The following is a 24595-nucleotide window of genomic DNA, read 5'->3' on the forward strand; positions in this document are numbered from 1 at the left end:
TGTAACAAAAAAAAAAGCAAAAAGATACATGTATAGAAAATCTTAAACAAGAGGGGATGTGGACAGAAGGGAACCTTACTTCATTGTTGGTGGGAGTGTAAACTTGTTCAACCACTTTGGAAAGTAGTATGGAGGTTCCTCAAAAGACTCCACATAGAGCTCCCCTATGACCCAGCAGTCCCACTTTTGGGCATTTACCCAAATGTTTACAAACAAGACCACACTAAAGCTACCAGCACAACTATGTTTATTGCAGCATTATTTACCATAGCTAAGATCTGGAACCAACCCAGATGCCCCTCAGTAGATGAATGGATCAAGAAAATGTGGTATATATACACAATGGAATTCTATGCCTCCATCAGAAAGAATGACATTGCCCCATTTGTTAGGAAATGGAAAGGCTTGGAAAAAATTATATTAAGTGAAGTAAACCAAGCCCAAAGAAACATAGGTCCCATGGTTTCCCTTATTTGCAATATCTAGTATATGTATGAGTCAAGCAGAAAAGATCAGATAAGGTGATGTTAAAAAATGAACCCTAAGATATGTATTTTAAATGTTTTTTTCTTTCATGCATTTGTTTCTAACGCAATTATAAGATTATTTCTTTGTTGCTTTATATGTCCCTCCCCCACAGTATAACCCCTGCTTTCACTGTATTTGATGTAGGTATAATCTGTAGAGGGGAAGGGGAAAAACAAGTCATTTAAATAAGGATACAGGTGGACCTGTTCCAACAATGAGAAGTACAAGTTGTCATGTCAAAAACGAACTTTACAACTGGGGGGGGGAGGATTGGGGGGGAGAACTGGGGGGGAGGGAGGATGGGAAGGGATGGGAAGGGTAAACAAAGGAGGAGGCTACAATGCTTGATAAGAAATGTACTCACTATCTTGCCCATGCAATTGTAACCCCTCTGTACAGTATTTTCACAATAAAAAAAAAAGAAAATCTTAAACAAGAATGCTCAGAGCAGCATTATTTCCTAATAGCCAAAAGTAAAACAACCCAACACTCAAAGGACGAATGAAACAAAATACAATACATCTATAACTGAATATTATCCAGCATTTATAAGAATGGAATATTAATGCAACATAGATTAATCTTGAACACATCATGCTAAGCAAAAACAAACAAACAAAAAAACACATAATATGGCCACAAACTATATCATTCTATTTACAGAAAGGGTCTAGACCAGATAAATCTATAGTGACAGAAAACAGATTTGTGAATTCAAAGGCTAGGGGACAAAAATGAGCAGGGACTGCTAAAAGACAACAACATTTATTTGTGACAACAACATTTATTATGAGAATATTTTGGAATCACACATTGATGATAGATGCATGACTGTAATACTAAAAACCGCTAAACATTAAAAATACTTTTTTTTTTTTTTTTGGTCTGTCATGGGGCTTGAACTCTGAGCCTGGGCGCTGTCCCTGAGCTCTTCAGCTCAAAGCTAGCACTCTACCACTTGAGCCATAGCACTACTTCCAGTTTTCTAGTGGTTTATTGAAGATAAGAGTTCACGGAGTTTCCTGCCCGGGCTTGCTCTGAACTATGATTCTCAGCTCTCAGCCTCCTGAGTAGCTAGGATTACAGGCATGAGCCACCAGTGCCCAGCTAAAAATACTTTTTTAAAAAGGAAATTTGTAGTCCAAAAAAACCTCCTCATTAAATGTGCTATTTAACAATAATAAAAGCAAAGGCAGTTTTTTTCACACTGACTTTTATAATGGCAATATATACAACATGAAGGAGGTGGAAAGGGGAGGAAGGAAGAGTAGAACTCCTTAAGTTCATAAGTGCTTTGTTTCTTCTAGATTCTACAAATTTACTAATAGCAAATTTTCTAATAGTTATAATAAAGAAGATGATGTTGATGGACAGATACTGAGCAACTAAGCAGTATGGTTCCAAGGTGGAAGGGGGAGGAAGAGAAAAACAAAAAGAGGAGATTACACAGACAGATTACATAGATATATAAAAATGTATTTATTATTAGAGAAAGTAAATAACCAAATAACAAAAATATCAAATGACAGAGCTGAGGTAGAAGTGGTAGTACACATCTATAATCTCCTGAGAGATTAGGAGGTGGAAGCAGGAGGACCAAGAATTTGAGCCAGCATGAGCTTTAAAGTGGGTCTCTATCTCAAAAAAGGCAAAGGGCCTGCTCACGCCTGTAATCCTAGCTACTCAGGGGGCTGAGATCTGATGCTGCAGTTCAAAGCCAGCCTGGGTAGGAAAGTCTGTGAAACTCTTATTTCCAATTAACCACCAGAAAAACCAGAAGTGGGCTGTGGCTCAAGTGGTAGAGCACTCACCTTGAGCTGAAGAGCTCAGGGACAGGGCCCAGGCCCAGAGTTCAAGTGCTATGACTGACCAAAAAAAAAAAAAAAAAAAAAAAAGACAAAGGTCAGTGGATATAGTTCAGTAGTACAGCACTTGCCTAGCATGCATATTTCAAGGAAGTAAGCAAGCAAAGAAGAAACGGGAAAGCCAAACCAGTTCTGGTGGAGTCTAAGTCCCTGTTGTTCCTGATTTGACAAGTTCTCTTGTCAATAACCATTCCACATTATCCCTTTACCGTTATAAGTTTGTCTAATCACTCTCAGAGAGCATCCCACATACAAACTATGGTAGAACACCTGCTTAGCAAACATGAGATCCTAATTTTGAAACTTTTCTCTGTTCCCAACCTCTCAGATAAGACTACTGGACTCCTCTGCACTGTAGGAAAACTCTCTGCCTCCTCTCCAAGAGTGGCCCTGGTTAATTTAAAAAGCTTACTTTCCCTTTTTAATTGCACAATGTGTATACTTGTCTCCTACAACCACATTAACTTTGCATGGATCCTATTATAATATTCTCTAGTGATCTGCTCAATAAATGTGAGACTCACTAAGGCAATCACTATAATTCTCTAGTTTTGAATGCTGATTAGTATTCTCTTGTAAATATATCAAAATTTGTTTCTTGCTGGACACCAGTGACTCATACCTGTAATCCTAGCCACTCAAGGGGCTGAAATTTGTGCACCTCAGTTCAAAGCCAGTCTGAGCAGGAAATTAAGACTCTTATACCTAGTAATCTATCAATAGAAAAAAAGCCAGAAGCGAAGATGTGGCTCAAGTGATAGAGTGTAAGCCTTGAGCACAAAAGAAGCATTAGGGGTACTGGTGGCTTGTGCCTGTAATCATAGCTACTCAGGAGGCTGAGATCTGAGGGTCAAGGGTCAGAGCCAGCCTGGGCAGGAAATTCCATGCAACTCTTATCTCCAATAAACTACTTAGGAAAAGCCAGAAGTGGCACTGTGGTCCCAGGCAGTTGGTGGCTCATGCCTGTAATCCTAGCTACTCAGGAGGCTGAGATCTAAGGATCACGGTTCAAAGCCAGCTGGGGTAGGAAAGTTCATGAGACTTTGATCTCTAATAAACTACTCAGAAAACCGGAAGTGATGTTGTGGCTCAAGTGGTAGAGTGCTAGCCTTGAACACAGAGAGGCTCAGGGACAGAGCCTAGACCCTAAGTTCAAGCCCCAGGACCAACAAAAAAAAAGTTGAGTCCTATATTCTTGTTGTGAATATTTAAAATTATTTCCAGCTATGCTTTGTTTTGTCCTTCAGCAGTGCTGCCTATGAACATTCTTTTAGATTTGTATCATTTTCTAGTCATGAGATCAGCAAAAATGAAAATACTGCAATTTGGCAAGAAAATGCATAAGTGAGTTCTCTCAATCATGTAGTAAGAACACATATTAGAGCCACTGTTTTGGAGGGCAAAGTGATAAAAGCATTGAGTGCATAGACTTGCTAATCCTATTCCCTAGAAATCACATGCACTAGTGTCCAAAGGAGTGTGGGCTAAGCTTTTTCAAGTCTGTGCTCTTAGTAATAAGTGAAAAATCAGAATTTCAATTTGCATTATTAAAAATGTTATCAATTATCATTAATTTTAATATTCAATGCATAAGTAAGAAAAATTCTTTTTTTTTTTTTTTTGAGTCCAGTCGTGGGGCCTGAACTCTGGGCCTGGGCACTGTCCCTCAGCTCTTCAGCTCAAGGCTAGCGTTCTACCACTTGAGCCACAGCGCCACTTCCGGCTTTTTTCTTTTTGCTCTGTGGTGCTGAGGAATCGAACCCAGGGCCTCATGCATGCAAGGCAAGCACTCTACCACTGAGCCACCTTCCCAGCCCAATAAGTAAGAAAAATTAAAGTTAAATTTCTATGATAGAGATCTCAGATCATTTTAAAGGACACATTTTTTTTAATAGCAATTAACAGTTTCTGAGAAAAGGGGAGAGGGAGAGTGACAGAGTAGGTGAGACTGATAGAACACATTGTAAACGAGTGGAAATGTCACAATAAAATACCCTTCTCCATATAACTAATGTAAACTAATAAAAATACATCCCTAAAGACAGACAAGGAACTTCTAACTGTGGTTACCTCTAGCAAGAATACTAGGATCTGTGGAAGACTGAAAAGGTGAGTTTTGTTTCTATGACTGCGAAATTCATGTATGACATAGTATCAATGTTTCATATATCTTATAAACCACAAAATGACTTGATATAATCTCAATGTTCATAATGCATAAAACAGTTATTGCTGGTGGTACTGATGTTTGATCTGAGGGGCTTCTGCTTGCCAGACAGGCACTTTATGACTCAAGTATGCTGATAGCTCTTTCTTACTTCATTAAATAGGGGGTTTCATATTTATGCCTGGGCTGGCTTAGACTTTGATCCTGCTATTTATGCTTCCCACATAACTGGGACAAGAGCGTACAACACCATGTCCAGATTTTATTGGTTGACAAAGGGTTTTCTTTTCTCCTTAAAAAATTTCCAATTAGCCAGGCACCAGTGGCTCACGTCTGTAATCCTAGCTACTCAGGTAGCTGAGATCTGAGGATTACGGTTCAAAGCCAACCTAGGCAGGTTTTTTGTTTTTGAGTTTATGTATCTGTTGTATTAATATCTTACCAAATATGTGATTTGCAAATATTTTTGTCCATTAATGGATAGCCTTTTCATTCTATTGACAGTATCATTTGATTATTAAAAAAAAGTTTTTAGCTTTTATAAAGTTTATTTGTTTCCTATGCTTAGGTGTCACACACAAGAATCCATAGCCAAATCCAAGGTTAAAAAGATTTATCCCACCAGGCGCAGGTGGCTCACGCCTGTAATCCTAGCTACTCAGGAGGCTGAGATCTGAGGACTGCAGTTCAAAGACAGCCTGGGCAGGAAAGTCTGTGAAACTCTTATCTCCAATAAACAACCAGAAAACCAGAAGTGGCATTGTAGCTCAAGTGGTAGAGTGCTAGTCTTGAGCTGAAGAGCTGAGGGACAGCGCTCAGGCCCAGAGTTCAAGCCCCATGACCGACAAAGAAAAAAAAAAAGATTTATCCCTAGGGTTTTTCCCAAGAGTTTTATGGATTTAGCTCTTATGTTTAAATCTTTGATCCTTCTTGAATTAATCTTCCATGTCCTCATTATGGCATCATCTCTCTCTCCTGAATGGACCCAGACTGATAACAAGTGAGTTGAAACAAAAAGTTAACAGCCACTTGTATTGCACTGGATAGGCAATATGCTTAGTGTTTGATATATACTATCATTTTTACTTTTCAATAAAAACTCTATGATATAACATTCTATAGTAAATAAAAATGAGACTCAAAAAGCAAAACACAAAAAACTATATGATTTTCCCACACTTTCACAAATCCAGGTATGCTTGACATTGAAGACGAAGTCCCTGTTGATTCCCAACTTACTTTTCTTCACAGAACCTAGCCCCCTCTCCAACCCCACACACATTTTTTTAAAGAAGCTGAATACATATCTGCAGAAAAAACCATAGCAGGGCTGAATGTCATCCTTAGGAAAGAGCAACTCAAAAGCTTGGCCTGCCTAGTGTCTAAGAACTAGATTTCAGGAAGGTTCTATTCCCAGAAATGGTCATAGTGGCTCTTACCTGTTTCTAACTGCTTTCTTACTGAGATTCTGAAATTTTAGTATATACTCAGTAAGCCCCACCCATCACAGCACTAGTCTCTAATGAGCTTCCATGGTAGACACAGCTCATTGCTGGAGAAAAGATTATGACCTGAATGACTCCACTTAGGAAAAGACTTTTGTTGGACACTTGACCCTGGCTTCCCCTGAACTTGGACCCTTGCATCTTTTCCTTTGGCCAGTTTTGCTTATTGTATCTTGTCACCATTTTCAAAGCTAGCCATATTCTGAGTTTGAAGCTCCTAGTCAGTCAATCACTACATTTGGGATGCTCTTGGGAAATTCCCAAATAACTATTCTGTTAAGTGCTGAGACACACAAACAAATAGGATGCTTGCCCTTAAGAAACTTCATGGTCTATTGAAACTTGCCCTCCTTCACTTCTCTGACCTTCATTTCTTGGCCTGTTCAACACTTAACATATAACAGATATATTTCCCTGAAGCAAATTTCATTCTTAGTGCTGAAGTGATGCTAAATAAATATTTCATAAGTCTATCAGGCAAAATCTGAGACACAGTTCTTTAATAAACTCAAAGGCCATACATATTTTCTCTATCTGATTGTGTATCTCATTAAAAATGAATTGCATACCCTTGTATATTGGAATGAAAAATGAAGCAGCTGCCATGGAAGACAATTTGGCAGTTTCAAAGAAGCTACCACTTGATCCAGCAATTTCACTCCTAGGTGTAAACTTAACAGAACAGAAAAACAGGTACTTACACAGAATACTTGTACACACATGTTCCTGGAAGCTTTATTCAAAGTTGCCAAAAGGCAAAAACTACCAAACAAATACATCAACTGAGGGGCAGATAAACAAATTATGATTAGTTCACATAAAGAAATACTCTTCAGTTGTAGAAAAGGTTAGTTTTTCAAGGTTCATTCATGTTGCAGCACTTACTAATGTACCAGGAACATTAATATAAGAGAAAGAAGTCAGCAGAAAAAAATACATATTTTTATTCCATTTATATGACACATCTACAATAGGAAAAAAATCAAGGAAACATAAAGCAGACTGGTGCTAGCCAGGGGCAAGAAAGAATGTGAAATAAAAAGTGACTGGTTCAGGTAGGTGATAAAAATGTTTAGATGATAGGGTGGTGGTTGGTTGTTCAATACTGCAAATACACCGTATGCCTCTAAACTGTTCACTTTAGAAAGGTTAATATATCTACTCAATTAAATGACAATGTAGTACACAGTATTACACAAATGAAGAAAGCCATCCTTCCTGATGTTATTTGAATGAGTACTTGCAGAGGGGGTAAAATAAGTCACTTAGCAAGTCCAGCAGCTTCCATCTACTCCTTCACTGCTTTCTTACTAAGACCAGGGTTAACTACTTAAAATCTCACATAAATCATTCCAGTATTAATGATCCTCCATTGCTCCTCTCACATGGTTATGCCTTTTCTCTTCCCATAGTTATTTCTTCAACAAATTTTCTTGGTTATATGCAAATTCAGGTTATATGCAAATACTATGTCATTTTATGTAAGGGACTTGAGCTAATCTTGGTATCTGAGGGCGTTCTGGAACCAGTCCCTGAAGACACTGAGAAAGGGACAATTATATCTCCCTTTGATTGATAAGAGAAACTCAGATTGAGAGTCACTGACATTAAATGAGGAACCCAAGATCTCACAGGCAGTTCATATCAAAAAGAGGCCTGAAGTCCAAGTCTTCCAACTGCAATTTGGAGTTTTTCCAACTAGAACTTACAAATCTAATAATATGATTTACTTTGTGCAATCATTGATAATCATCTGGATCTGAATGAAATGGCAAACATGATTATGCAAAAACTTATTGTGACTATATACCCAATTGATAGCAACAAACAAATTAGTTTTGTGTTCTGATATCCTGGTGTTTCACTGAACACTTTACAAGTTTGGCATTAAAAAAAAAAAGATACCCCTTAATTCACCTCAGAGTACATAGAAAACACATCCCAAAAATCACTTTGTAATACTCAAACTATCCCTTTGAGATAGGCTTACATGTTGAATATCCTACCCCTACATTTAAATTAATAATTCTGTCCAAAAAGCCACTACAGACAAAATAATACATTTTAGTTTGATTGGTATATACTAGCCATGTCAATTTCACTTTTACAGCAATCACTTCATTAATCCTGCTATTTGTCAAACCAGCTCTGTTGCTTATCAGTTAAGTGACTTAGGACAAGTTATTCAACCCTCTGAGCCTTAATATTCTAATCAGTAAAATACATGTGACTACAGCTACATTTTGCCAAGGATGTTAAGATTAGGTATAATATATGAAGACACCCAGAAGTACACTTGCTCTATAAAGCAAGTTATTAGTTTAACCATTTTTACTATCTGCTTGAGTTCACTATACTGCCTTATACCTCAGACCCTTAAGATCTGTATGACTGAGCAAACTGGACTTTTTTATTTTCTTTTCATCCTACAGCTTCCAATAACCTTCTGGCTACAACTGCCAATTCTCAGACCTAAACTCCCTGCCATTTACTTCTAGTGTCCCTACAGCAAGTCCCAGAACTTCCTCTTACTACACTGATTCCCTACTCAGGAACAAAACAATATTCATTACTTGTCAAATCAGCCACCTACATGCTGATAATTACTATGCTTTTGCTTACAACTAATCTAAAAGACCATAAAAAAAATCAGCTGAGTTTGAGAGTTATTTTTTTCCTTGAGACAAAGGTTTTATTAGCATACTTTAGTTGTACAAGGGTGGGGGAGTTTACTGTGACATTCCACACAAGTGTACAATGTAATCCAATCAATCTTGCCCCATCATTCTCTTACTCTCTTTCCCACTTCCCAACACAACCTCCACTAGCTCACAGTTCCATTTTAATAGATGCAAACAGCTATTCCAACCATATTCATCCTCAGTCAACCTCCCTGTTAGCCCAGTATCCCCTGGGCCCCCCGCGGCCCCCGGTACCCATTCTCCTAACAAAGCCTATCACCCTCTCCAATACCCTTAAAACAAAGATTTTTTTTTTTTTTTTTTTTTTTTGGTCCGGTCATGGTGCCTGAACTCTGTGCCTGGGTGCTGTCCTTCAGCTCTTCAGCTCAAGGCTAGCGCTCTACCACTTGAGCCACAGCGCCACTTCCGGGTTTTTTCTTTTTGCTTATGTGGTGCTGAGGAATCGAACCCAGGGCCTCAGGCATGCAAGGCAAGCGCTCTACCACTGAGCCACCTTCCCAGCCCCCAAACAAAGATTTTTTTAAAACATCATTTTTAAACAAATGGTCAACAATTAGGAATCTAATTCCTATAACCATTCCACTATTCAACTCCTACAATTCTTACTCGTCTAGCCCTCTTTGGTAATAGTAAACATTTTAATAAAAAGGTAATCTGTAAGGAAAAGGAGGCAGAAAAAACTGTAAGGGGGGCTGGGAAGGTGGCTCAGTGGTAGTGTGCTTGCCTTGCATGCATGAGGCCCTGGATTCAATTCCTCAGCACCACATAAGCAGAAAAAGCCTGAAGTGGCGCTGTGGCTCAAGTGATAGAGGGTGAGTCTTGAGCTGAAGAGCTGAAGGACAGCACCCAGGCCCAGAGTTCAAGCCCCAAGATTGACAAAAAAATAAAAACAAAACAAAACAAAAAACTGTAAGGATAGTTTCCTGCAAGAAAAATTAAATACCTGAGATATTGATGGAACTGGAACTCAAGTGATGGCCCTTTTTGAGGGACAAAACTACTATACAGATTCACCCAAAATACTGAAGGAGAGGCAAATGTCTATAACTTACACAGATACTGAAATGTGCTAAATAATTTATGCCAATTGTTATGATCTGTGGATTATTCCCACTATCAAGTGAAGAGAGCGAAGTTAACAAAGGTTAACTGGACCAAGGCTAAACAGCTGATATTAACAGAGCCATAAGCCACAATCAAAATTCTATTCTTTCTATTACATGGGACACAGTAGCTTAGTCCAGAAAATGCTAGGGAATTGGGAAAAGTCAACATATGTTTTATCTGCACATTATCCAAATGTTTCTCTCCCAGCACTGGAGATAATTGAGAGATGCATCACCTTTACCCTGACCTGTCAACATCATCCAGTTATTATTCCCCAGTTATTATTCCCAACAAGAGAAGAAAAGCAATGCTCCTTAAATTTGAATTTAAAAAAAAAAAAAAAAAAAACAACAGGCCACTAGGACCCTACTAAAATGTAGACTCCATTCAGCAGGTCTGGGTGGCACCTGAGAGTCCTGTGACTTCCTGTCATGATGATGATGTTTCTGGTGCTTGGGCCATTCACTAAATGGATTTCACAAAATGTTTCCTAATCCTAGCTGATCACCTATAGGAATCACTTAAACACTACAGATTTCTAAGCTCCTTCCTCTTGGATTCCATGGTGTCTGGAATGAGGTCTAGGTTGACATTAGTACTGAATAGGGACCACTGGTCTTTCCTATGTCCAGGCACCTCTACATTATATTTCTTAATTTCAAAAAAATGTACAGTTATTGGCAATAAACAACAAACACTAATTGAGAACTACCAAATGTCTAAGTGTTTTACCTATTAGCTTACTTAATCCTCCAACTATGTTATAAGGCTGGTACTTGTAACACTACCCTTTCCATTTTATATATAAGGAAAATAAAAAGACTGTTGCTTGTACAAGACCAATAAGTGAAGAGCAGAACACAGACTCAGACTTAATCTGACTCCAAAATCTGAGCATTGGAACACATCACTACCACTGCACTGCCGCCAGGCAGTTTTAACATACACACTTGAACAAATGAATCCAAATGGGTCACCTCAGAAGATGTCGCCCTAGGAGAACTATGCTTTCATTCCTCAGAAGCTGCCATCATTCAGGACATTACTGCTAAACTATAAAATGCAAGAGCTTTTGATCTAAAATTGAAAATGTCTTCAGAACCTAAACACGTGACTTTAAGTATCTTTAGCTGGAATAAAAGCTGATGAGCATGAATTTGCTTTTTGACAATACCACAAAACTAGGAGACGTCAACTCAAAAATAGTTTAAAAAAAAAACCCTAGTGTCTGATCAACTTAGGTTTTTAAAATGAAAAATCCATTGTTTTCCTCATCATTCACCTCTAAAGCCCATTCTAAATGAGAGTTCTTTATGTTTTGCGCAATGCTTGCATCAGTAGAGCCAAGGTGACTTATTTTCAAGGACAAATTCATGTGAATGCACTGGTCCTGTTTCATTTGGTTTTTATTTTGTTATGTTGTTTTTCAAAATCAGGCTTTTAGACATGCCTGAAGAAATATATTTACCCTTCATAATCAACACAAACATGCATATTCTCAGAACTGTCTTGAAGCATGCAATTTTCCTTTCTGCTGCAAAAGCAACTGCTTTAGTTTTCTTTTCTTTCAAAGAATTTTATTTATACACATACAGCCATATTATAATAATATCATAAACAGGCATTAATGAAGCATTTAGTTGCATGCAGCACCAAAAACAGCATTGTATAAAGGCATATATATATATATATATATATATATATATGCACACAAATATCCTCACATTAACAAGTAAGGCACACACAATACTACAGGGATATAACTATAAAAAGATAATCACATTTTTACATCAGATGAGCTCCTTTGTTAAGAATATTCTTTTCAATGAAGAAAATATTCTGCAAATTCAGAATGATTTACAGATTTTTTTTCTCCCCTTAAACCAGGCATTAATGCAGATCAGCACAATTCCATTCAACCAACCTCTGCTTGAACTGGACTCCCCACACCTTATTGAGGCCACAGTTCCCCTGTACAAACTCCCACTCCACCCCCCCCCCCATACACACACCCAACTCCCCACCAACCTCACAGGGGTTCCTGGGCTGGTCCATGGAATCTGATGACATCACTCTCTCTTCCTTCCTGGAATTCTAAACCCTGCTGCTCTCCCCTTGCACACAGCTACGATCTCCATGGCAACCTCACCTCCTCCTGCTTCCCTATTGGCTTCATGGAGCAGGATACACAAAAAGGTTTTCCGTTCTGCCCCCACCGCCTGCCCCTCAAAAAAAATGATGCTTTGAACAGGAACCTGAGCTAAATTTAGCTACTTAGGATTCAGAATCTTATGACTAAAAAAATATGGAGAAATATCTTTCTACGCTCCACCCTTCCCTCGATCCCAACCCAAAGTGGTTGTTTTACTATGGACCCAAGCCAGAAGCAAGTGGTAATATGTGCTGAGCCTTAAAAATAATTAGACTGCCTGCCTCGTATACGAGATTGGCACAGAAAAAATTCTCACACTCACCTCTTCCCATGAGAAGAAAAAGCAAGAGAGGAAGGAACGGGTGGGAAAGAAAGAGGAAGAAGAAAACCATACAAGTAACATTTGGGATATTTTGTGTACTGAACCTAAATCTTCTGCTTCCCTCCATCCCCAGGCAAGGATCAGGAACGCCATCAAAGCAAGAAAAAATGAATAAGGAAGAAGTGGGGGTAGAAAAACCATACACTTCTGTGACCACACACACTAAGTTGGAAGAATCTGAAGTCTGGGTCCAATTTTCCATCCCAGGAACTGACCTACTATGGAAACTGGAGCAAGTTTTCACATGCATCATCTAAAACTCAGCACTCACACAGGGATGGTATAGGAATTACTGACAAGATTAATGTAGTTTAGGTCCCTAAGCCAAAGGAACTGAATAAAAAAATAAATTAACATCATGATTAGCAAAATTCCTACAGATATAATCAGAAATTTGAGATCCCCACAAGAACATGAACTTCTAAAAATAACCTTTCAGAATAGAATCATAGATATATATTATAAAATATATTTTATTTCTTGAATCACATAGTTCCTAAATAGGTTTCCAAAATATGTCAAGACTAGCCAACTTGTGACTAATAAGTTTGGAACTGGCCCTACTATTTCTTAATCTAAATTCTCATTTTGAAATAGCTATTCACTTTCCTTAAATGATGCCTAAGAAATAAACCAGCTCAACTGCCCACTTTCCCTCCCTAGGAAGTAATTCTTTCTTAGAGCCACACTGGATTGCTAAATACTCAATCAACCCAGTGGCTATGTCCTATATGAATGACTCTGAAGGACAAAACATCAATAATGACCAAGTAGGAAAGAAAGGCTCCAAGCAGGTCAAAGCCTGTAGTAGAAAGGGGAGTAGATAAAAGTTAAGATGCAACTAGGGAATTAGAATTTTTGGTTTGCAGGACCAGAGACTTAACTCCAGCATACCCAACTCTCCAACAGCAAAAAGAGAAAGAAAAAATGCAAAATAATTTAGCATGGTAAGAAACAGTTGTCTGCCTCAAACAGAATTCAAACAATCTGGAATATTTAACAAAGTAAAACTGCCCATGGTCATCTAAAATAAGCTTTGCAACTGCTGTGGGAAACACCAAAGTTTGCAGTATATGCTAGTAAACCAAAACTTGTGTGGAAGTAGGGATGGTAGAGTATGAGTACCCCATTTCTGAGGTGCCTGCATTCTTGTTCTACTCCTCACTGACTACTAACAAGTCAGTCCTTCTGTGAAACCATTTCTGTGTGTACTACCAGTTCAGATGACTCCATAGGCTATGAAGAGCATAAACCGTTTTACTACTCTCAGGTCTTCCTACATAGAAAGACTTAAAGCTGTTTCTAAGACTTACCTAATGAGCTGGGAATGTGACTTAGTGGTAGAGTGCTTTCCTAGCATGCATGAAGCCCTGGGTTCAATTCCTTGGTACCACATAAACAGAAAAAGCCAGAAATAGTACTGTGACCCACGTGGTAGAGTGCTAGCCTTGGACATAAGAAGCTCAGGCACAGTGCCCAGGCCCTGAGTCCAAGCCCCAGGATTGACAAAAACAAAACAAAAGACTTACCTATCACATTAATTAACTGGACTTTCATTACAAAATCTATCAGCAATGCTCTGGATTAAGTGGGTTGATGTAGTTCAAAAGTTCTATATCCTCTTTCATTCAAGTGTGTCTTATGCTAGAGGGTTTATATTTGAGTTGTCGCTTTCTCAAAAAGAAAAACAAAAACATTATTGTATATACTCCTAATCTACATTTTGCAAAAGGAGAAACAGAGCTCACAAATGTCGATGTAACCACAGTTATGTGATTCATTATTTGATTTTTTTAAAGCATGATTCTAACTTAGGTCTCTTTAAATTCTGAAACCTATGCATTTTGTTTCTTGTTTTGATGCTGCTGAAGACTGAAAACAGCCTACAATTGCTAGGTAGCTGTTTAACTACTTGAACCATGCCTCTAGGAGCCACCTGGCCTTTTTTTGTTTGCACCTTTTAGTTTGCACCTAGGGCTTCAACTCAGGAACTGGGTGCTGTCCCTGAGCTTTTTTTACTCAATGCTAGGGCTCTAACCACTTGAGCCACAGCTCCATTTCATGCTTTTTGGTGGTTAACTGGAAACAAGGGTCTCGTGGATTTTCCTACTTAGGCTGGCTTGGAATTGTAATTCCTCAGATCTAAGCCACCTGAGCAGCTAAGCTTACAGACACAAACCACCAGCACCTCACTAGGGGCTGTTTTTGCTCTAGTTATGTTTTAGAATAGGGTCTGATTTCTGCCTGGGCTAGCCTGGGCTTCATTCATCTTATTTATGCCTCTAGCCATGGCTTGGATGATAGGAAATGAGTCACCACACACAGATTTTTTTGTTGAAATAGGGGTCTCAAACTTTTTCCCCCCAAATTGGCCTGGAACCACAAACCCTTACAATGTTGGAATGACAAGAGCTGAGGAGGAATCTAGTTAATTTTCTGTCCAATCCAGCCTGAAAACACCATCCTCTCAATACCCACTTCCTAAGTACCTTGGATTACAGGTATGAACTACTGGTACCTGGCTAAGTATTTTTCTACTTGGCCTCCCATTTACAAATAGGATTGGAAACACCTAGAAATTATTTTGTATCTATATTCTCTTACATCTCTTATGAAATATATGTTGCTTGACATAAAGTTCAAAGTCATTATTTTTTTATATTACTAACCCATATTAAGCCCTAAGCAGGCATTCAATACTTATTCATTTATTATTCTAATCCTATTATTCTAACCTTCTGGACAAACAGTAATGATTCCACTCAGATCTTTTCAAATTAAAAACTATCGAGAGATTACATGCTAAAGTGAAAAGACACATTTTCAGCTAACAATCGAATTCAATTTTCTAACATTTGAGATGAAAGGAAGCTAACAGTCATAGTGTCACAATGCCTACAGAATCTCATCTGTTGGTTTTGCTTTCTTTCTTTTTTTTCCGTCAGTCGTGGGGCCTGAACTCTGGGCCTGAGCACTGTCCCGCAGCTCTTCAGCTCAAGGCTAGCACTCTACCACTTGAGCTACAACGCCACTTTCGGTTTTCTGGTGGTGGTTTATTGGAGATAAGAGTTTCACGGACTTTCCTGCCCCGGCTGGCTTTGAACCAGGAGCCTCAGATCTCAGCCTCCTGAGTAGCTAGGATTACAGGCCTGAGCCAATGGCGCCCAGCATTTTATTTCTTTTGGAGGGGGGAGGGGAGAGGAGAGGAAGTCAGGGATAAACCTGCATCTTTATACATACAAACATGAGCTCTATCACTGAACCATGACCTAGTCTCTCATTTATTGATTTTAATCCACAAATTTTAATGTAGTCAGGATCTATACTGCAGATTTGTAACTTCTACATTCTACAAATAGAATCAGAGCATTTCTCCAGGGATTTTACTGAAATTAAGTCAGGTGATTAGAGGACCATGCTAAAAGAGGCCAAGGTCATGTTTGTTTGATATCCATGTGAATCACATACTGCTGTAAATACACACCCTTACTTTTACTGAAAAGATAATGTACACTATTACATCTTCTAGAAACAATTTTAAGGCATGTGTCTACTACAATCAAACTTTATTCTTTAGAAAGAAGCTATTATCTTTCACAAAATATGTCCAATCATCCATTATTTCAGTATTTACTGAACACCTATCATGTTCAATACTAACATAGGTTAGTACTGAAGCACAAATAAACACAACTATGTGTGATAATGCAACATGGCAAAGGTGTATTGAGTGTGCAGGACTGGCTAGCTTTAGAACAGGTCATGAAGAATGAGCAGCAGTTTGTTTAGGTAAGTGAGGACATTATGGGAATTCCAGGGAGCATTCCAAGAGTAACAGAGGTAGGGTCATTAGACAACATGGCATGCTTGGCAAAATCTCAGGTATATTGTAATAATAATAATAAATTTAAAACCCAAGGCAACCTCTCCTAGATTGTCCACCTCATTCTACTAGTCTTTCCTAAAATATTTTACTCTAGGTTAGATTTCCATAAAGGTTCGAACACTTTAATACCATGTGGCGATTTTTGTCTCATCACAGGCTCTATGATAAAACTAAATACCAAAATAAGGTATATTCTCCTGAAAATGAAGGCATAAGTGGTTGAAAACCTCAATGAAGAAGTGCTTTTATCTGTAAAATAATTCCTAATTTGAAATCAGTTAAGAGTTTTCTTACTCTTCTCAAAGAATTGGTCTGAAAAGTGATCCATGGAGTTTGTTCATCAATTCTCTTTTCCTATAGTTCTTTTAAATGGTTAGTGTTGGCAAGCAGATATAGATAGATATAGATTCCTTTAATTTAAAAAAAAAAAAAAAAGCAAGCAGGATCTGGTGGCTCATGCCACTCAGGAGGCTGAGATCTGAGTATCGCAGTTCAAAGCCAGCTTGGACAGCAAAGTCTGTGAAATGCTTATCTCCAATAAACCACCAGAAAAGTGGAAGTGGTGCTGTGGCTCAAGTGGTAGAGCACTCGCCTTTAGCTGAAGAGCTCAGGGACAGCACCCAGGCCCAGAGTTCAAGAGCCATCACCGACAAAAAAAAAAAAAAAAAAAAAAAAAAAGAAGCAGCCGCACTGAGAATGTGACTTAGTGGTAGAGTGCTACCCTCAAGCAAAAGAAGCTCAGGGACAGTGCCCAGGCCCTGAGTTCAAGCCCCAGGACTGGCAAAAAAAAAAAAAAAAAAAAAGCACCTTCATCATCTCTATCCAACATTCTAATTCAAAAGCACACAAATGCATGTGGAATAGCTAAGATATGGAACCAACCCAGATGCCCCTCAGTAGATGAATGGATCAAGAAAATGTGGTATATATATACAATGGAATTCTATGCCTCCATCAGAAAGAATGACATTGCCCCATTTGTTAGGAAATGGAAAAACTTGGAAAAAATTATATTAAGTGAAGTAAGCCAGGCCCAAAGAAACATAGGTCCCATGGTTTCCCTTATTTGTAATATCTAGTAGATGTATGAGTCAAGCGGAAAAGGTCAGATAATGTGATGTCAGAAAAATGAACCCTTAGATATATATTTTAATGTTTTTTTCTTTCATGCATATGTTTCTAACGCATTTATAAGATTATCTCTTTGTTGCTTTGTATGTCCCTCCCCCACAGTATAACCCCTGCTTTCACTATATTTGATGTCAGTATAACTTGTGGAGGAGATGGGGAAAAACCAGTTGTTTAAGGATACAGGTGGACCTGTTGCAACAATGAGAAGTACAAGTTGTCATGTCCAAAACGAGCTTTACAATGTGGGTGCGGGGGGGGGGGAGGGGAGAAGGGGGGGAAGGAGAAGGATTGGGATTGGGGGGAGGGGGGAGGCTGGGAAGGGATGTGAAGGGTAAACAAAGGAGGAGGCTGCAATGCTTGGTAAGAAATGTACGCATTATCCTGCCCATGTAATTGTAACTCCTCTGTACAGTATGCTCACAAATAAAATTAAATTAAAAAAAAAAAACAAATGCATGTGGAGCCCCCCACCCTGCCAGCTTGACAGGTAAAAGCTATTATGTGTATGAGAAGCTACCTATCACCTATAGCAATCACAGAACAAAAAAATTCTTCTCCAGTAATCTTTTTACTTAAGTGACTACATAGATAACAATGGGCAAAAGAAATCATAAGAGCATTCTCATAAAAATAAACCCACTCAAATAATCAGCACCACGTTTAAAACAAACAAACAGAACAATAACAGTCAATATCCATCCTGCACCTCTGAAAATTACCTCTACAAACTCACTTCCACCAGTTTACAACAATGACATTAACACCACAGATTTAAAATGGTTAGCGTTGGGTATTTGGCAAGCAGATATAGATTCCTTTAATCAAAAAAAAAAAAAAAAAGACTGTCTGAACTTTATACAAATGCAATCACATGCTATCTACTCTTTGTGTTAGTTCCTTTCATGCCAAATTGTCCTATAAAACAGATCCATTTGTTTAGTTTATTCTATTTTACAAGTATAGTCTACAAAAAATATTACAATAGCATTAAAAGACATGTGTGCTATTTCTGGCTCAAGCTATTTTTTAAAATGCTGCTATGTACACTGTGTGTGTGCACGCACACATGAGTGCACGCATTTAGGGCCTAGGCGCTGTACCTAAGCTTCTGCGCTCAAGGCTAGTGAACTAGCACTTGAGTACAGTTCCACTTGCAACTTTTTGGTGTTCAACTAGAGTTTTACAGACTTTCCTGCTCCAGCAAGCTTTGAACCATGATCCTCAGATCTCAGCCTTCTGAATAGCTAGGAATACCAGCATGAGTCACGGGCACCTGGCTCTATGTACACTCTTGTACACAGGTTTTACTACACAAGTGTATACATTCTCTTAGGAGCAGAATTGCTGAAGACAATGTCCAGCCTTGGGAAACACTGCCAACGACCAGTTCTTTTCAAAGTTATATGCTCCCACTAGCAGTCCATGAAGTCCACATGCTAAATATCCTTGTCCATGCTTAGTAAGATCCATCTTTGTCATTTGTCATTCTGGAGAGAATATACTAGTATCTCATTGTGGTCATCTACTTTTCCTCGATGACTAATGATGGTAACTACTTTTTGGGCATTTAAGTATCATCTTTTGTAAAGTACCTATTCCTACATTTTGCCTACTTTGTTATGGGCTGTTCAAAAAATTAAATCATAGACTTTCTATATTGTTTCATAGGAGTTACCCATACTCAAACTCAGTACCTGACACCTTGGCTCATTGGCTAACACTCTACCAACTGAGCCACACTTCCAATCCTACCCTCCCTGCTTCACTATTTTCGTTGGTCATAGGGCTTAAACTCAGGGCTTGGTTGCTGTCCCTGAACTCTTTTTACTCAAGGCTATCGCTCTACCACTTTGAGCCATAGCACCACTTCTGGCTTTCTGGTGGTTAATTGAAGATAAGAGTCTCATGCACTTTCCTGACCAGGCTGGCTTTGAACTATGATCATCAGATCTCAGCCTCCTGCCTAGCTAGGACTACAGGTGTGAGCCACCAGCACCTGGCTCCCATTTTCACTTTCTAAATAGTGTCTTTTAATGAATAGATATTTCTGAAGTTTTAAAACAGTCAGGTTCCTTTAGTTAATGGTTATATCTTGTTCAAGTAGAGTATTGTGAAGATGTTTGCCTACATCACCTTCTAAAAATGTAAATAGCACTTAAAAATATATTTTAAGATTCCAAGGCACATCATATGCATGTGTATAAAATGCACAAGTGAAACTTTCTCCCATCTAGGTCAAGGAAAATTAAACTAAATTAAATTCATTAAGCATTCAGCAAGTGCCTCTTATGTGCCAGGACTGTGTTAAATGCCACAAGAAATGGAAATGATTGTTAGAGATGATCTCTGCCCTGAATATTAAGTGCTATGTTATATGGATAAGGTTTCAATATGTCCTCCAAGGATTCATCTGTTGAAGTTCCAGTATTTGATATGGTGGCATTGAGAAAATGAAACCTTTAAAAGACAACAGGTCTGAGCAGGGTGCTGGTGACTCAACACCTATAATCCTAGCTACTCAGGAGGCTCAGATCCAAGATCAAAGCCAGCCCAGGCAGAAAATTCCAGCAAGCCCATGAGACCTGTATCTCCAATTAACCCCCAAAAACCAAAAGTGGAGATGTGGCTCAAGTGGTAGAATACTAGCCCTGAGTGAAAAAGCTAAGGAGCAGTACCCAAACTCTGAGTTCAAGCCCCATTACTGGCACCAAAAAAAAAAAAAAGCAGTTTTAGTGAAAGGTCACTAGGTAATTGGGGACACATGCCCTTGGAAGGGATGAATGTAGTCACAGGGCCCTGAGTTAGTACTCTCAAGAGAAAGCTGTTAGAAGAGCAAGCCAACCTCACCTTCAATAAGCACGATCTCGTCCTCCCATAGCTTAGACACTCCTGCCATGATGGAGCCATCAGCCATGAGGTAATAGAGCTAGGGGGCCCTAGCCAGAGCCAGTACTATATACGGGCTTCCAAAACTGTGAATTTCAAGTAAGCCTATCTATCTATCTATATCTATCTATCTATCTATCTATCTATCTATCTATCTATCTATCTATCTATCTATCTATCTATACACACACACATCCAGCCTAATATTTCATTATTAAAATAAAAAACAAGCTAATACATTAATGTTAGCTGTTAACATGACCCTGGAATATTAGTGGTATTTAACATCTAAATAAACTTGGAGGGGGAGGGAAAGATGTAGAAAAATGAGGAGGGGATAAAAAGTTCAACAAGAAATGTACTCATTATCTTACTTATGTAACTATAACCCCTCTGTACATCACCTGAACAAAAAAATTACAATAAACTTTGAAATGAGAGCCCCAAAATAATACATATACTTCCACCATCCTCTGCACTCAAGCAAATTTCTATCTCAACAAAAAACAGCAGGATAAAGACATTGCTTTATTATTGCTATTACTTCCTCTCTCTCTCTCTCTCTCTCTCTCTCTCTCTATATATATATATATATATATATATCACATCAATTACCACTTAAGAGTACAAAAACGATCTTTAGAAGTCCAATATTTTCTAGCCTATTACCTAAAAGGTACAAGAGAATCCATAAATTACACAATTTTCCCCAGAAATTTAAAAAACTATGTCATTCTAGCTAAGAAAGAGACAAGAAGGACAGGGAAGGAAAAAGATGGGTGTGTGTGTGCGCGCGTGCACACGCGCGGGTGCATGCACGCGTTTACGTGTGTGTGTGTGTGTGTGTGTGTGTGTGTGTGTGTGTGTGGATACATATGCTTTCACATACCCACACAATCCTAATTTTTTTCTTCAATGTTTTCCAATTTCTTACCCATAATTTTGCTTATCTGTTATTTGTGGTCTTGGGGAGAAAAGTTTTTTTTTTAAGCCAAACTTCAGAAAGGATCTCAGTGAATGAAAGATCAGGTACAGATATATGATTTTTATAAATTTAAGAAAAATCAATTAAATGGAAAGTTGAAAGATGCTAAAGGAAAAAAAGAGTCATTAATCCAATTTAGATGAGTAGAGGTTTTTATTTGGGAGGGGGGGCGGGGGTCTGGTAGTGGGGCCTGAACTCTGGGCCTGGGTGCTGTCCCTCAGCTCTTCAGCTCAAGGTTAGCACCCTACCACTTGAGCCACAGCCACTTCCGGCTTTTTTTCCTCTTTGCTTATGTGGTGCTGAGGAATCGAACCCAGGGCCTCATGCATGCAAGGCAAGCGCTCTACCACTGAGCCACCTTCCCAGCCCCATGAGTAGAGGTTTTAAGGCAAATAGAGTCATCTAGTTTTCTTTATTCTCCTATTTTATAATAGACCTCAAAATAGAATTTTGTTCCTCTTCTAAACATACAAGCAGAACAGGACATGTCTGCTAATTTTAGAGAGGTCAAGGTGAACCAGATGCTTCAGAGCCTGGACTTCAAGGTCTTATGCACATTTCCTGAAATAAACCAAAAATCTATCAGTGGAGATTGAGAGAATATCTCAAGCTAAGGTATCAAATGAGAAAGAAGGTGGGAAAAAGTCCATGGGAAACTATTTAGTAAGTCCTCTGACCCAAAATAATAGGCAAAGGCCTAACTACCAGCATTGTGAACACTGTGTAAGAAAAGATATAGCCCTTACCCTTATCAAGTTTAGTCAAATTGGGAAAAGACATAACATCGAGTAAATGAACAAAATTAACAAATCATAAGTTTTTAAAAAATAAACATAAGGGATCTTTAGAGTGCTCTCACTCAAAAATAACTAATTGATTCACCCCTATCAATTCTTATCTCCAATAAACCACTAGAAAATCGGAAATAGTGATGAGGCTCCAGGGGTAAAGCGCTAGCCTTGAGCTGAAGAGCTAAGGGACAGTACCAAGCCCCATGACTGACCAAAAAAAAAAAAAAAAACACCTTAGCTTCATTCTATTCTTCATGCCTATTCAAAGGAAGATGGAGGCCAAAAAAAAGGTGGAAAGGCTCTGTTGGTAAACTGTTATTACAAGTTGATAGTTACAAACATAGGTAATGCTTCAGCTGCAATGTATAATGAATGCTTAGACTTACTCATAAAATGAGTGACTGTAGCCAGGCACCAATGGCTTATGCCTGTAATCTCAGGAGACTCAGATTTGAGGACTGTGGTTCAAAGCCAGCCCAGGCAAGAAAGTCAGTGAGACTCTTATCTCCAATTAACCACCAGAAAAAGAGAAGTAAAGCTGCAGCAAAAAGTGAGTGAAAAAAAGCTTGAGTGAAAAATCTCAGGGACAGGGCCCAGGCCCTGAGTCCAAGCTCCACAACTAAAAACAACAACAACAACAAAAGATTGTATGACTGTGATGTCATAAAAAGTCCCAATTTCAAATATTCTGACCTATTATTTCTAACATCAAAATATCCAAAAATTGAAGTACTTCAGCTCTAAAGCTGTTATCTCCGACAAAAACTTCACAACTTAAAAACAGCATAAAATTTTTTCATCAGAAAACATTCTATGTTTGGCTCAAGGAAACATGTGATTTTATTCACAGGGGGTGAAATGAGACACAATGTCAGGAAAACAAAGCAACGTTGCAGAGATCTTTATTCTTACATAGCATAGTTTTACAAAGTCTATCCCAATAAATTCACATTTATGCAATAACATCAATACAATCACTAAATATATTAGAATAAAGTCGCAAAGACCCAGAAGAATCCCTGGGATGGCAAAGTTTCTTTAACCATTGACAAGATCCAGAAAGTTGAGAGTCAATGAAAGCTTCAGTATAACAGGCATCACCAGGCATCTGGACCAACAGCATCAAGTACATACATAAAATATATTCCTGATGGAGTCTATAGAGCCAGAAAGAACGATTCACAGGGCCTGCAGCTGAGCATCATCACAAAATCCTCTTTTAAGCTGTGCAGATTGCAGTGGTTGGGAAGATAGCCAAGTTCAAGCCTACGTCAAAGCACAGCAGGCATGCTCCCTTGGCAACAATGCAGCATGGGATGAGTGCACGACACATTTCTACTTCTGTTGGGTTTGAAGTCACTGCCAAACGAACCCTCTGGTACCAACAAACACAGCCAGTGACACTCCTTCTACTATGTAGATGAACTATCCTCACATAATATTCTAAACCAGTCACATTCTCTTTAGTTCTAGCCAACTCTTCTCATGCCCAGAAAAAAAAAAAGCCTTTCCTTAATATTTGACATCTGCCTTCATGTGACCATTTCTTCTTCTTTTTCCCCCCCATCTCGTGTGTGTGTGTGTGTGTGTGTGTGTGTGTGTGTGTGTGTGTATCTGTTCGTCTGTGTGTGTGTGTTTTACTGTTTGTGAAAACAAATGGAAGAAAGATTGAGAGGAAAAGAAAGTAAAATTAGTAGAGAGGAAAGGGCAGTCCACAAACCAAGGTACAAAAAGAAAAGCACAGCTGCACTGCCTATTAGCTCCAGCAATAAGGGATGTTTCTGATTAGGTGAGTGCAACTGCAGAGCTGCACAGGAAGTGCCCAGGGGGCCCTCTTCCACAGTTCCCTTCGAAAAACACTGAAAACCTTTGTGTTGTAGAAAGCCCATCTGGAATTAGTTAGGACTGGGCTCCTAGTAGGCCTTTCCTTTTTATAAATAAATAAATAAATAAATAAATAAATAAATAAATAAATAAATAAATAAATAAATAAATAAATAAATAAATAAATAAATAAATGAATGCTTTGAATGACTACATTTCCTGCCTGCAACCTTTTAATGCCCTTTCTCAAAATCACACCTCAGAATTTATTTGTCCATCTTTCCTGGTGTGACTGGAATCTTACAAGAACTTAAAAGCATTTGTAGAGTTAGCATCCTCCCCTAGGCCCAGGAACCCCCAGAAATTTACAACATGAATACAAGTAAAATCCCTTTTTCACAATAGCTTTTTTTTAAGTGCTAGATTTAGTAAATCAACATGGCCTCTTTAAGAATTTAAATAAAGGAAAAACTTTATGAAAGTACTTTTGCTCCTGTCTTCTAAACTATGTAAAAAGCACAAAAGAGAAATTCTGGCATATTCTCTTAACATTCAAAGGGAAAATATTTGTTTCAATAAATTGCCTACATTTATTTCTGCATGAAGTGAACTTTTACTGATGCTTTCTATTTAAAAATGGGAACTTTCTGGTAGTGTGGCAAATGTGTGGAAATAAATTCAGGG

General features: G+C 38.5%; 1 protein-coding gene across 19 annotated transcripts in view; it reads right to left on the reverse strand.

The window, feature by feature from the left end:
- Window positions 1–24595, reverse strand: part of LOC138821975 (RNA binding protein fox-1 homolog 2) — a 245481-nt gene that overhangs the window by 164750 nt on the left and 56136 nt on the right. Inside the window, exon 1 of one of the 19 annotated variants that reach the window (XM_070014464.1) lies at window positions 11903–12074. The exons of the other annotated variants lie outside the window; for them this stretch is intronic. Coding sequence (XP_069870565.1) covers window positions 11903–11944 — 42 coding nt within the window. The 5' untranslated portion in view covers window positions 11945–12074. Of the gene's footprint in view, window positions 1–11902; window positions 12075–24595 lie in introns of those variants that run through there. 19 annotated transcript variants of the gene reach the window in all.

The sequence above is a fragment of the Dipodomys merriami genome, unplaced genomic scaffold, assembly GCF_024711535.1.
Source record: "Dipodomys merriami isolate MVZ:Mamm:240054 unplaced genomic scaffold, mDipMer1.0.p SCAF_97, whole genome shotgun sequence".
NCBI lineage: Eukaryota > Metazoa > Chordata > Mammalia > Rodentia > Heteromyidae > Dipodomys > Dipodomys merriami.